Genomic DNA, 15,490 nt, shown 5'->3' with positions numbered 1-15,490 from the left:
ACACCACCCCCTCAATACTGCCTTGGTGTTAATTTTCATTTTATAGTCCTCCAATAATCAATTCCATCTAACTTCAATTACTTTCTCAGTTATTTCTGAAAAAAGGTTTGAAATTTGCTATACTTTGTTTCTGAACAAAGAACAGTACAACACATGAATACGTCCTTCAGCCCACCATGTCTGTGCCAACCATGATGTTATTCTGAACAATCCCATCTGCCTGTTTATGGTCTGTACCCCTCTATCCTCTGCCTGTTCATAAATGCCTCTTAAACTTTGCTATCGCATGTGCAACAGAGTCAGCAAGACTTCATGAGGGAAAGTCATGCCACACAAAATTATTAGAATTATTTTTGAGCAGATATTAGGCAAGATAGACAAAGGAAAAAAGCAGTGGATGCAATACATTTCAATTTCCAAAAGGGGTTTGCTAAAGTACTACACAGAATCACAAACACAAAAGTAGAAATTGCTGGAAAAGCTCAGCAGCTCTGGCAGCATCTGTGGAGAGAAACCAGAGATAACATTTCAGGTCGAGTAACCAGTCCTTCTCTTGACACAGGATCATTACAACTCAGAAGGAGACCATTCGGCCCATTGTGCCTGCACTAGTTAAAATTCAAATCCACTATCTATTGTGGTGGGTTTCTCAGAGCATTACCCGAGTCTCTAGGTTATTAGTCCAGTGACAACACTACAATCTCCTCACACAGGTATTACTTTGGCTCATTCCAAATTTATTGGGACATTGTGATATTCATTGATTTGACAATAGTGAATAGAGTTAAACTAGCTAGGAAAATGGTTGATAGATATGCAGACAGTGATAACCTAGCTACCTCCACTCACTGCACAGTGGCAAATAGCGAAGTAAACAGGATGTTATTGGATTGCAATCCAAAGTGTTTTATCTTCACTGAGATTCAATATTGGTCACTGAGCCAATTGAATTAAATCCAAGTCCTGAAAGCGTGGAAACGTTGGTATTACCCTTACGATAAAGGATTTTTAAAAAATTGAATTTCATGGCATCTTGACAGATAGAATACATAAGGAGCTACATAAGGGTACACAGAATAGTAGTAAAAAAGCATTAAACATAAGCACGGATTCCAGTTAAATCTTGACCATATTGGAACCAGGGACAGGAACAATGACAACTGGGTAAGGTATCAGGCACAGACACTGGAGTCATTCAATGTATACCTTCAATATTTCTAATGAAGGGAGCAGAAGAAGAAATTAAATCAGATTTTTTTGTTTTGAACCAAACTGCCAAAGAGCCTTACGTACATTTGTGATTTCAATTTGTTCTGAAAATGTTCATGTATTCGTTTTGTTCACTGTTTTCCCAGGCATTTCTCATCCATCTTTCAAAAGGGTAAAGACAAAGTCAAAGTATTTCTAGGGAGCACTGTTCTTTAACTGGACATTTAAATACAATTAGACTTTGGTTAGGCCACACTCAGAGTACTGTGTTCAATTCTGGTCGCCATATTACAGGAACAATGTGGAGGCTTTGAAGAGCATGCAGAAGAGACTTACCAGGCTGCTGCCTGAATTAGAGGGCATGAACTATAAAGAGGGGCTAGAAAATGCAGGCTGTTTTCTCTTGAGCAACAGAGGCTGAGGGGAGACTTGATAGAAGTTTATAAAATTATGAGGTGCATAGATAGGGTTGATGGCCAGAATCTTTTTCCTAACATTGAATTGTCTAACTTAAAGTGAGAGGCAGAAAGTTTAAAAGAGATGTGAGGGGCAAGTCTTTTGTTTTTAACACAGAATATGGTAGGAGTCTGGAATGCAGTTCCAGGGGTGCTGACGGAGGCAGATACATTTAAGGATCTTTTTAGTTATGCACACAAATATGTGAAGAATGGAGGTACATGGACCAAGGGCACGCAGAAGAAATTTGGTGTCACGTGTGGCACAACATGGCAGGCCAAAGGGCCTATTCCTATGCTGTATTGATCTATAGGTTGTAAGTTTGCTCACTGAGCCAGCAGGTTTGTTTCCAGACGTTTTGTCACCATGCTAGGTAACATCATTATGGGGGCCTTCAGTGAAGCACTGGTGTCCCACTTTCTATTTGTGTCTCTTGGTCTCTTAAGGTGGGTGATATCATTTCCTGTTCTTTTTTTCAGAGATTAGTAAATGGGACCCAAATCGATGTGTTTATTGATGGAGTTCCGGTTTGAACGCCAGGCCTCTGGGAATTCCCGTGCGTGTCTCTGTTTAGCCCGTCTTAGGAGGTATGTGTTGTCCCAGTCAAAGTGCTGCCCTTCTTCGTCTGTGTGTAAGGATGCTTAGTAATAGTGGCTCATGACTTTTGGTGGCTAGTTGGTGTATCCTGGTGGCTAGCTTTCTGCATGTTTGTCCAATGGCAGTGTTTGTTACAGGCCTTGCAAGGTATTTTGTAAATGACATTCGTTTTGCTGGTTGTTGGTATAGGGTCCTTTAGGATCATCAGTAGCTGTTTCAGTGTATTGGTAGGTTTATGGGTTACCATGATGCCAAGGGGTCGGAGCAGTCTGGTAATCATCTCTCAGGTGTCTTATCATCCACCTTAAGAGACCGAGACACACAAACAAAGTAGGACAGAACACCAGCGCTTCACCGGAGGCTCACTGATGATGTTACTTAGCATAGTGACAAAACGTTTGAAAACAAGCTTGCCAGCTTAGCGAGGAAACTTACAACCTGACCTCAACCTGAGCTACAAATCTTCTCAAAAGTAGTATTGATCTATGTTCTAAACAACAAAACTGAATTCTTAAAGAAAAGTCTATTCCAAACAGTTTTTGAATACCAAGTAGCATGACAGACTGCACTTGTGAAGTAATTAGGACTGATGCCTCAGCCTGGTGTGAAGAGAGGCTGTCAATCCTCCAGCAGCATGTTTACTATGCTTTGATGGTGAAGTAATTAGAATTCACCATAACTAGTATGATAGCTGACTAGGAGTGGTGTGGCCTATGTCTGATACAAACCCAAGGTACAAACAGCCATTAAGTAAAGAACAACTTATTTAATATCTTCAGAAATGAGTCACATCAACACGGTGGCTACAAGAGTACATCAAATACTGAGAATACTGCAGTGAGTAACTCAGCTCCTGACTCCCCAAAGACTTCCCATCATCTACAAGGCACAAGTCAGGAGTGTGATGGAATATTTCCCACTTGCCTGGATGGATGCAGCTCCAACACCACTTTGGAAGCTTGACATCATCCAAGCCAAAGCAGCTCACTTGATTAGCACGACATCAATCAACATCCATTCCCTCTACCACCGGCACTCAGTAACAGCGGTGAACTATCTACAAGATGCACCACAGAAATGCACTAAAGACCCTCAGACAGCACCTTCCAAACTCACGACCACTCTGATCTAGAAGGCCAAAAGCAGCAGATATATGGGAACATGGGAGCTAACATGTAACATGGACTGTTAATCCAGAGACCCAGGTGATGTTCTGGGTACCTGGATTCAAATCCTGCCATGACAGATGGTGGGGATTTGAATTCAATAAAAATTTGGAGTTTAATGATGACGGAGAATCCACTGCCAATTATTGGAAATGCCCATCTGGTTCACGAATGTCCTTGAGAGAAGGAAACTGCCATCCTTACGTATTCTGGCCTACATGTGACTCCAGACCCACAGCAACTTTTAACTACCCTCTAGTCAATCACGGACAGTCAATAAATGCTGGACTAAACCAGTGATGCCCACATCCCACGAATGGATAATAATAAACCTGCAAGTTCTCTTCCAAGTCACTCCCTATGCTGACTTGAAAATATTACCATTCCATGTCTCTGACCCAAAATCCAGGAATTTCCTCCCTAATGATATGGTGGATTGCAGTGGTTCAAGGCGGAAGCTCATCACCACCTTCTGAAGGGCAACTGTGACAGGCAATAAATGCTGGCTCAGCCAGCAACAGCCCTATCACACAAACGACTGAAAAAAAGGAGCTTGGATATCCATGACATGAAACTAAATCTGAACCAGTAAATCCTCCCAACCACTACTTCATTGATCAAATTTGGAAATTATGCAGATGAACAAATTAAACAACTTTAAACGGTTCATTATGGATCAAAGCTACTAATTAACACAGCAACAGGTAGGTCCTTTAATTTGCTGTCCTTACTTTATAGTGCAAAGCAGATTTTTTTTTCCCAAAGGACACAGGCCTAAAGACCTTCACAAGAACAATTCAGGCTGCCTCAAAAAAATTCTTTTGAATGAAGGAACATTTTTGGAAATAACTCAATAATGTTCACTGTATTTTCTAAAGAGAAAATGCTTGGCAGTTTGAGCCTCAGAGGACCTTAATACCCAAGCTAAATCAATGCTACATAGAGAAAGCACAGCTCTATTTACTGACATTGGCACAAGCTTCCAAGTGGACATCATCCAAAACTAATCACATCAACCCATCCCTGCCACCAAAATGATAGTTCGGGGGAAAAAAAACAGATGAAACATCAAGTAAGCTCAGCAATGACATTACCCATCTGTGGAGCAGGTGGGACTTGAACCACTGTGCCACGAGAGCTCTTTGCATTTTATAGTGAGCTAATGCTCTTTCCAGTCATAGAAAGTCATCGAGTCCTAGAGCATGGAGACAGGCCCTTTGGCCCAAACTGGTCTGTGATAATCAAAATGTGCATTTCCCTGCACTTGGCCCATAGTCTACTAAGCCTTTCCTATCCTTGTATTTGTCCAAATGATTTTTAAATGCTGTTAACATACCTGCCTCAACCACTTCCATTGGCAGCTCATTCCATATGCATACCACCCTGTGTAAAAAAGTTGCCCCTCAGGTTCCCTTTTATTTTTTCCCCTCTAACCTTAAACTGATGCCCTCTAGTCCTCAATTCCCCAACCCTAGAAAAAGTCTGAGTCATTCACCCTATCCATGCTCGCATAGTCTAATACATCCCTATAAGATCCCCCCCAGTCTCCTACACTCTACAGAAAAAAGTCCTAGCTTGTCCAACCTCTCCCTATAACTCATACCATCAAGTCCTGACAACATCCTTGTAAATTTCTTCTGCACTCTTTCCAGTTTAATAACATCCTTCCTACAACAAGGTGACCAAAACTGAACACAATACTCCAAGTGTGGACTCACCAACGTCCTGCACAATTGAAATATAACTTCCCAGCTTCCATACTCAATGTCCTGACTGATGAAGGCCAGTGTGCCAAAAGCCGGCTTGACTGCCCTGTCTACCTGGGACTCCACTTTCTTTTAGCTGAGGTTAATTTGGACCTTATAACACTCCATGAGCCAAAGTGTGCCTCAACCCAAAATGATTCTATTCCAAGCTGCCTCCTGAGGGGCCAAATCCACTCTTGGCCTCAACCAATTTTCACAGTTAAGATAGTTGCAAAAGTTTTGCTAATACTGTGGGTAGCCTTTATAGTTTTGTAATAAATATCTGTAACAAATATTACATAGAACACCAAGAACCTGAACCAAAATCCTACACTGCATAATTGGAATTTTGTGCCAAATTAACCTCAGCCAAACAATACATTGCTTCAAACAAAGCAAACCCTTCGACTTTAAAATTAGCTACACTTTGCACAAGAGTGAATTTTTCTGTGAATTGCAATTTTTCCATATGTATACCAATGTTCAGAATTGTTGCTCAAACTGAAGAACCAACTATACAATATAGGAGCAGGCTTTATTTTAAAAAAAGCGAGTCAGACCATCTAACTCTAATGGTAAGATGAAGACAATGCTGCATTGAGGAGACATGTTATTTCAGAAACAGCGATGTCCCAGATTCAGCCCCTGGTTTTGACTGAATTAATCAATCTTATTTAGGCTGGTTGGACTAATAATTAATTGCAGTGTCTTGCATTAAGGAGGAAAGTAACTACATTTTTCTAAACATCAACCAAAGCACAATTTCTGTGTAAAAATAACCACTAATTCAGCAAACAACAAATGATTAAAAAGACAGATAAATTGTCCAGAGCAATTAATAAATGCACTCAAATTTTGAGCAAAATCATAAATGTATGTTCTGAAACATAACAGGTCGTGAAACAAGAAAAATAACTGCAGTCCATCTGGTTATTTCCAAAAACTGACAATTTCAAACATGTAATGGTTTGTGATTCAGTGCTTTGGTACACCATCAAACTCACAGCAAGTGGTTAGATAAAGCACTGATTCCCCAAATGATATGTTTCCAAGCTGAAGATAGTCAGTTAGGAAGGAGATTTTACCACTTGGGAGATGCTTGTCATGAAATAACATGTTGCACACACTCAACAGCAGCACAGATTGCTTTCCTACCTCTTGGATTAAAAGGGTGAAGATAAAATTAAAACTTTATGTTCTGTGAGTTATGGGCCAAAAACAATAAATATTCAGAAATATGAATGAGAATATGAACCAAGTCATAAATGAATATATTATCGCTCAAATTTAAGAGGTTACTCACCTATCCAACACTCTAAACGAGCACAGGGAGTAGTTTTCACCACATCTGGGGGGTCCACACCAACGTTTAGGCATAGAACTAAGGCAACACTGACAGTTTTCATCTAAAAAACAAAATATTCCAAATTATTCCATTAACAGGACTGATCAATGAGTGCAAACTAACAAAGTATAATTATCACACGCACTCATGAGCTTTTACTTTCAATGCGCTCTTTTAAATTATAATGAATTAGACTGCAAATATTATGCAAGTGGCTTTTATATGGGATATGCCTGAAATAAAACTGAAAACACAAACAGTATATTCACATCTGTGGGGCTCTGGCAGTGTGAGGTTACACCAGTGAGACACATAATGGAACAAATTTACAAATACACAATCCCAATCTATTCAATATCCCTTTTAAATAGATGCACAAAAAAAAAATAAGGGCTCTTGTGGCACAGTGATAAAAGTCCTTCCCTCTTGGCCAGAAGGTGCCCCATACGTCACAATATGTTCAAACAGGTTAATTAAAATAACTACAAGAGAGATGTGGCTTGAAATTATGCATGTACACACATATTTAACAAATGGACAGCTCAACAACAGTTGGCATTTGAAAGCTTTAACACAGTAATACATTCCAAGGTGCTTCGCAAGAGCATTATCAAACACAATCTGACATCAAGTCACAAAGGAGGATGTTAGGACAGCAGACCAATAGCTTGATCAAAGAGGTAAGCATAAAGGAGCATTTCAAAGGAGAGAGAATCAGAGAGGTTGCTAATGATAAAGCGAATAAGGAATTCTTAAAATAAGCATAGCTAATGTTGATTACCATTGCAGTTGCACTACTCAGTAAATAAAGCTGACAATGCTGATATTAATAATTATTTTAGCAAATGCCCATAGGTATATGGCCCATGCTGTCTCTTACTTTCAACTGGTTCAGGATGGTTATAATTATTTCTCCGAACCCACCCACTAGTTGATTTATCCCCACACCCTGCCTTTCAGTGAAACAGTACCTATCCAACGAGGAATTGTTATTTTGGGCTTTTATTTTCTCTTTTTTTTGCTCATAATCAACATATACCAAGACTATTAACAGCTGCAATGTGGTACAGTTATTCCTGCTATGGTGAGATTGGCCACATAGATTGCAAATGGTCATCAATTGCATCAGTACTTCTATTCAGAATACCTGCCACATTTTCCTGCATTCTTACTTGGAATCCATCACAGAAAACAGTTGTAGATTACAAACAGAACAACCAATGTTTACCTCAGCTTTTGCTATTTAAAAGTAATGATAAAATATTGGAACATAATCAGATTCCTGGCTGTGCATTTGGCATCAAGTGGTCATAATGGTAGAAGGCCTTCATTCAGGATTATGTCTGAAAGGAGGTGAAAACAATGACTGCAGATGCTGGAAACCAGATTCTGGGTTAGTTGTGCTGGAAGAGCTCAGCAGTTCAGGCAGCATCCAAGGAGCAGCGAAATCGACGTTTCGGGCAAAAGCCCTTCATCAGGAATAAAGGCTTTTGCCTGAAACGTCGATTTCGCTGCTCCTTGGATGCTGCCTGAACTGCTGTGCTCTTCCAGCACCACTAACCCAGAATTATGTCTGAAATGGTCATTTTCTTGCTCCTCAGATTCTGCCTGACCTGTTGTGATTTTTTCAGCATCACGCTTTTCGATTCTGACTCTGCAGCATCTGCAGTCCGCACTTTCTCCTAACTGTACTTGTGAACTTTGTCTCATCTACAAACTTTGGTTATTTTACATAGCTACAAATAAGCAGTAGTCCTAATTTAAGGGATAGCACTCTATGCCTTCCTCCTAATACCATCCTAATACTCACGGCCAAGGGCAGTGTAATTTCTTCCAAGGGGCACAATTAGGAGAGGGAAGTGTGATGATGCAATGGTTTTAAGAGATTGGTGCCAAGTAGTCTCCACAGAACCACTAGTGTGAATAGTTTGAGGCACCTTGGGGGTTTGTTTTTAAGTTTGAACAATAGAAGAAGCCTAAATGGGTGTGATCAAGCGCTCACAGAACCAGGATTTTTAGTTTCTTTGGTTTTCACTAGTAACGGTTGTTGCTGAGTCTGCTGCTATAGTACAGTTCTCCCTGATACACTCGTTCAGAGTTCTCTTTACATTTTTCCTCCTGAGCTGAAGTTTCATGAGAGATAATCTGTTTCTGAATTTGCCTTTTGCCAAGGGTATGTTTTTGGAATGTTACTATATTGGAACTATTACTGCTTAGTAGCTAGCTAATCGATTATTCTGTTGAGTTTTGCAATAGTTACTGCTAAGCCAATTCTTTTCTTTATTCTTTTGTTGTATTTTAACTAGTGTGGATGAATAGAGTCTGTTTTGCTTCAAATCTGGTCATTTGACCAAACTAATTGTATCTCAAACACAGTACCTTACACTTACCTTTAAAATAAGAAAAAGTTAGGGCCTAGATTATCTTAATATATTTTGAGGGGGTTTGGTCTGGTACATAACAAAAGGATAGAGATTAAATTCTCTACATCACTATTCTCCAGAAGATGACAACTAACGCTGCACTATAATTTTAGAGATGTCTGGAGTTCACTGGTACCACTGTCACCAGTGGTCATTTTTCATGAAGCAGCCCTGATCACAGGTGTCAGCAGCTTTTGAATTTTCTTTTTGTGCAATGTTAGGAGGAATGATGAATAGCCTTACTCATTCCTGCATGCTTCAAATTGAGAAGTGGATGTCAGGCTATCAGGAACAGGACTGTTTTTTTTTAAAACTTCACACCAAAGGAAACTGAAAGCATATGCAGAGACTTTGCTGCTACTCTACCTGAAATTGCCCAACATTACTTAAAAGGATACACTGGGCCAGATGTTTAAGCATCACAAAAAGCAGAGGCAGAACCCCCTAAACAATAACAAATCCAACAACCAAATATGCTCCATAGTCAAGTTCCAAGCATGGCACTCAAATCAGTTTGTTCCAAAATCTCAAAAATTTTAAAATGTTTCAAATCTTAACCACAAAATGCTGGAAACACATACATCAGAATCTAGAGATGATAGTTATCAAAACCTTCTCACTTTCTGTTTTGCAGTTTTTAACAGAACTGCAGTCTCTCAGCCTGCCTGTAATCTACAAAGCCTTATGTATTGATCCAGACTTGCACCAAGAGAAGGAAGACCAAGGAGGTCAACACATTTGTTCTCAAATCCACACAGGAAGCCACAAGCCATGAAGAATTACAAACACACTTCAGAACAAAACATTGTTTTCTGTTTGTGCAAACATAAATCAACTGGAGTCATTAAGAAACCACTCATCCCAAAATGTGAACAGCATGTCTTTCTTTTTGCAGTATACTAAACTAAAAAAAACAGTTAATCTTACTTAAAACAATCCAATGGTTTCAACAGTGTTTCAAGCAATTTAACACACACTACTTAACCAAGCCTCCACCAAGACTTTGGCTCTTTCTTCCAGGTGCCACAGGGTTGCTACTAAGTAAATCCATTCACAGTGGAATATCAAATGATAGTAGTTCTCAAATAACACCATTACACATTTTAAATGTCACTTGTAATATAAGTGGCAGAAATGTAGCCAATGTTATCAAGAAATGCATTGTAGCTGCAAAAGTATATGGAAGAACAAAGCACACGTCTGCCATGGTCTCTGAAGCAACTCAGAATTCAAATATATTAAAGAGGAAAAGATAAAAGTAATGCCATGTCTTCACAAATGCTGTATATTTAAAGCTGCAAATTAATACATTTCCATTGAGGAACTTCACTCTGCTTTAAATTCTTTAAGTGCAGCCTTTAAGTATTGACTGAGTGTTTCCTAATACCTAGCTTGGGAATTCCCGGTCTTGTTCATTCTCCACTCTTTACATCTTAACTCAGCCGAGCTAAACTTTATTTTAAAAAGGCACCATTCCTATGTTCTGGAAGGAAAGAATATGCAAGCCTATGCTTAAAGACAATCCAGCTGACAAACCAACAAAGTTTCACATCCTACCACTTAACAGGTCAGGTACTGAAAGCTTAACATTTGGAGATAGTAATAAAGCACCATGAGTGACTCCTCCACCACAGGACATCAGAAATACGCTTTTCCCATTCCAGTTTCCATTCTGAATACTGAATCTGTTTTTATTTTCACCGCCATTTTATGCTGCTTCAACTTAGTACTTTTGATATTTGTATCACTTAGAACATAGAACTGTAAAGCACAGCAACGGGCCTTGCAGCACACAATGTTGTGCCGCACGTGACACTAAAACTAACTAAAATAATCCCTTCTGCCTGCCCTTGGTCCATATCCCTCCAATTCTTGCTTATTCAGTGTTTATCTAAATGTCCCCTATCGTATCCACCTCCACCACCACCCCAGGCAATGCATTCCACATTCCTACCACTGTAAAAACCTTGCCTCTCATCTTTGAGCTTGCCCCCTCTCACCTTAAATGCATGCCTCCTAGTTTTAGACATTTTACCTCTGAGAAAAGGATTCTGACCATCTTCTGACTTCTATGCTAATGATATATCTATATTCACCTCGTGAACCAAAATGCCAAAACACCAATGAGGATTTTTATTCCATACCTTTTTTGAAAAGTGGTCCCATTAACATCTGAATTTAACATTTGGATTAACTTCTTAGTCAAGTTTATAATTTTAAGGATTCACTTTAATGATAGCTAAGCAGAAAATGAAAAACAAGAATAAAGAGCATTCAATGTTCTTTCAGGACCTCTGGAAGAATCAGTTTCATCTTCTACTAGATTTGGCATTGAGTCTATATTCCTTTACTCCCTGATGAATCAATGCCGTGGCATTTTTCACAAACACCAACAGACTCGGCACTCATTGTGCCACAGAGCAGTTTAATCATGTGAAGACTATTCTTTCACTGACATTTAGTTCAGCTGTTCGAAGTTTAGCTGTGCAAAGTCTCTCACACTGTTCCCTATGGATGTCACTATGGCATAAATACTTATTTTTACTGAGGGTTGGGCACTCTTCAATCCTTTTCCTTTGTGAAATTTTAATAATATTGTCCCATCTTCCCCTGCCACTTTCAGATGATCTTTGACTCTACCTGGCCTTGCTTGCCATGAATCTGAATGCAAGACGACCTTTCCCTCCACACTGATCATGCTATTCACTCTCTCATCTCAAGGCCTGCTATAGTTACTCGACTTCCTTTCCAGCTTGTGTCTATCCACCATTGATGCTTGGTACGGTCTCCTCTTTTTGCTCACTCAAGGGGGCTTCCAACTGTTACCATTTTCTCTTTTGCCTTCTTCTGTACCTCGCATTGGTTCTCATCCCTTGTTTTCTCCAGTCAGAAGCATCAACACTTAAAATGCGTCATGCCTACAAGTAAAGCCTTGGGTATTGGTCTACAAGTGAATAAGCCTATTTCATCTCCAATATCTTCCATGCTTAATGTTGTAACATGGAATTAAGGATTGAGCAAAACATGTCCAAATATTTCATAACACTATGGACTGAAATACGACTGCCAAAGTTTCATCTAAAAGGAGTTTATTGCAGTCAGAGTAGTTATAATAATTAAATGATTTAGAATGATTTCACAAATATTTGTCTGATACATATTACACTCGTTAATACCCCATATCAGCTGTACTTAGATAGAGGTTTAATGAAATACATCAATGCTTTCAAGATAAATTGATCCTTCAGCACCTTCTCCCCAATCAAATTTACTACCTCTCCATATAATTGAGTTGAATTTCTATATTTACTAAGCTCCAACAGCCTGTTAACTATCATTAGATTGTTCATGCTTTTTTATTTAAGGTTAACATCAAACCCATCAATACCATACATAAAATTAATGGACATTATAATGTTGCTGGTGATATTTCACCACACAAAGTAACGCCAGCTCTCAAAAAGCTAAACATTTTGGTCCATTGTCAGTTAAACTATTCACCTTTATCAACATCCTTCTCCATGTTCACTGACAACCCCCAACTCTAACGAACACCAACTATTACCTCTAAATTATCAGAGTGCTTGGCAACTATTCCATACTGAATGAGCAGAAATTTATTCCAACTAAATACTGGTCAAACCAAAGCTTGAGGTCTATCACAAACTTTAGGTCTATCTTCAGGTTCTATCACAAACTTTATTCTCCAGATACTGAAACCAAGCCTGTCCCTCACTACTGTTCAACACCAAACCAAACTGCAGGTAATTTTATATCTTCTTTGATCTCACATCGAGCATCTAATCACTTAACCATGCCACCACTAAGACAAACTAATTCAACATAGCTGCTCCTGAAACACTCATCTATGCCGTTTTTTAAACCCTAAACTGGAGGCCTAACTATTCCAAAAGATTCTTGGCTACCCTCCCTTATTCTATATAAATTTGAGGTCATTCAACTGGCTGCCACATCTCGACTCATACTGACACCAATTTATCCATCACTCCTGTGCTTGGTAACGTACACCAGTTCCAGGTTAAACAATTCTACAATTGGAAACTTTTCATCCTTCTTTCCAAATCACACCATAGCCTCACCTTCCCCATCTCGAATTTCCTCCAGCACAACATTTCTCCAATTCTGGTTTCTAGAGAACTCCAATGGACACCATGTTACTAGAAGACAACACATCAACACTCTAAGGACCAAACAAAAACTACCCTATGGATTCCGGTTGCAAAGTGGAGCTCCAAGAATCCTGGACAGGGCAGGAAGCTGAGATTTCCTGTTAAGTGCCACCTTGGGATAAGGTATAAGACATGGACTGGAAATCACACATCATGTTTCATTCTACATTTCTGGATGTTAGACCCAGAACTCGAAAAACAAAACCTTTCATTAGTATGTGGGTGGCACGGTGGCACAGTGGTTAGCACTGCTGCCTCACAGCACCAGAGACCAGGGTTCAATTCCTGCCTCAGGCAACTGACTGCGTGGAGTTTGCACATTCTCCCCATGTCTGCATGGGTTTCCTCCGGGTGCTCCGGTTTCCACCCACAGTCTAAAAATGTGAAGGTTAGGTAAATTGGTCATGCTAAATTGCCCGTAGTGTTAGGTGAAGGGGTAAATGTAGGATAATGGGTCCGGGTGGGTTGCGCTTCGGCGGGTCGGTGTGGACTTGTTGGGCCGAAGGGCCTGTTTCCACTCTAAGTAATCTAATCTAAAAAGTCACTCTAGCATCTTTTAATGCAGCCCTTAAATCATTTGACAAGATGGCATACAATTATATTCTGCTGCTATATTCTGCCTCCTTAACTGGTCCAGCACTGTTTTTGATGATGCAGTATGCACTCCAGAATCCATCTGCAAAAAAAGTTTCTCCTAATCACTCTCATTCTTTTGCTGATTTTAAATGTACATCTTCCATCCACAAGAGATTGTTTCATTTCTCAATTTACCCCATCGAAATCTGCCATTCTGAATATCACCATCACATCTCCAGTGGCACCACACTTCCAGGATAAAGTGCCTAAATTTCTCATCTCAAGTTAAAAGCAAAGGTGGCCATCCCAAACGTCACCTGATTTTTTTTATTACCCTCTCCTAACCTTGGCACCATTTTAAACAATGTCCTAAGCTACTCAACACTGCAGCCAATGATCTTGCTTCTGAAGTTTCTAATAATAAAACTTTTAAAGATTGGTGTATCTCAGATATAAAAATGTGGAGCCACAATTTAAAAACCTTCCATTTTTATGTATAGTTCTGTGATTCTAATAGTAATAGCAACAGTGGAAACCATACAAGAAAAGTCCACACAAAACATTATATGCCTTTTCATACAGTTCAGTTGATACAAGTCAGATTGGTGTAACATTCAGGAGGAAAAAGTAAATTGTATTGTCGACTTGGTATTCATTAAACAACGGCCTTGATAATTCGGAGTTGTTGTTCTGCTCAAAAATTCCAATTTCCCAAACATTCAAATTAAGTCATTGCATTAAGATGGCACAACAGCTCTTTAAACGCTGTGGATTTAAATTCAGTTAGTAAATTTGAACTAACAGCAGTTTGTCTTTTTAAAAAGACAATATAATTTTGTGAATTGATAGATTTCACTAAATATTCATTAGAATTCATTTTCATTGACACAAACAGCTGCTCCAGCAATAAAATTCTGCTAGATTAACTTGCTCAGAATTCAAAAGAAAACCAGTTTTCACATATGATTGAAGAAACTTGAAAATAATCTTGACCAAATAGCCAGAGAAATTGTTTTGTGCACTATATGTCAGGACCACCTTCTGTAAAATGAACTGGCTATTGAATAATGCACTACCTGTTGGAAAGCTTAGCTAATCAAGAAGGCAGCTTTTTGGGGTAGGGGAAAGTAAATCTTGCATCTTCTCAGAGTGCCATGTTCCTCTGCCAAGACTCCTTTGCCAAAGGGGGATCCCTGAGCGACACAATAGTTATTGAAGCTAGACCAAGACAGAGTTCCAGCACATAATTTCTTTAATTTGACGTTGTATTCAAATTCATGAATACGCACTTACCTGGACATTTAAAAAAGGGATTATGTTACACAAATGAGACCTAACGGACAACTTTTTCATGCAGAGGGTGGTATGTGTGTATGGAATGAGCTGCCAGAGGAAGTGGTGGAGGCTGGTACAATTGCAACATTTAAGAGGCATTTGGATGGGTATATGAATAGGAAGGGTTTGGAGGGATATGGGCCGGGTGCTGGCAGGTGGGACTAGATTGGGTGGGGATATCTGGTCGGCATGGACAGGTTGGACCGAAGGGTCATTTTCCATGCTGTACATCTTTATGACTCTATGACAAATCAAGAATACCTATAAAAATGTAAGTTACAGACATTAACTTAAAGGAGTTACGAGCTACTCTTCAAACGAGTACACAGTTACATTAGCAAGAAAGAATCAGATTACATTTTGCTACTAGTTGCCAATGCCTGATGATGCAGGCTCCTGGCTTTCACCATTGCACCTTCTGGTGATTACTATCCCAAGTTTCTGGAGT

The 15,490-nt window shown here is 39.4% G+C and overlaps 1 protein-coding gene across 1 annotated transcript in view; it reads right to left on the bottom strand.

The window, feature by feature from the left end:
* Positions 1-15,490, bottom strand: part of rptor (regulatory associated protein of MTOR, complex 1) — a 396,655-nt gene that overhangs the window by 353,670 nt on the left and 27,495 nt on the right. The window contains exon 2 of the mRNA XM_043715229.1: positions 6,477-6,579. Within this exon, the coding sequence (XP_043571164.1) occupies positions 6,477-6,579 (103 nt within the window). The remainder of the gene's footprint in view (positions 1-6,476; positions 6,580-15,490) is intronic.

Source organism: Chiloscyllium plagiosum, chromosome 24, assembly GCF_004010195.1.
Source record: "Chiloscyllium plagiosum isolate BGI_BamShark_2017 chromosome 24, ASM401019v2, whole genome shotgun sequence".
Taxonomy (NCBI): Eukaryota; Metazoa; Chordata; class Chondrichthyes; order Orectolobiformes; family Hemiscylliidae; genus Chiloscyllium; species Chiloscyllium plagiosum.
The sequence above is the reverse complement of the archived record's forward strand: the minus strand, read 5'-3'. Positions and strand labels throughout refer to the sequence as shown.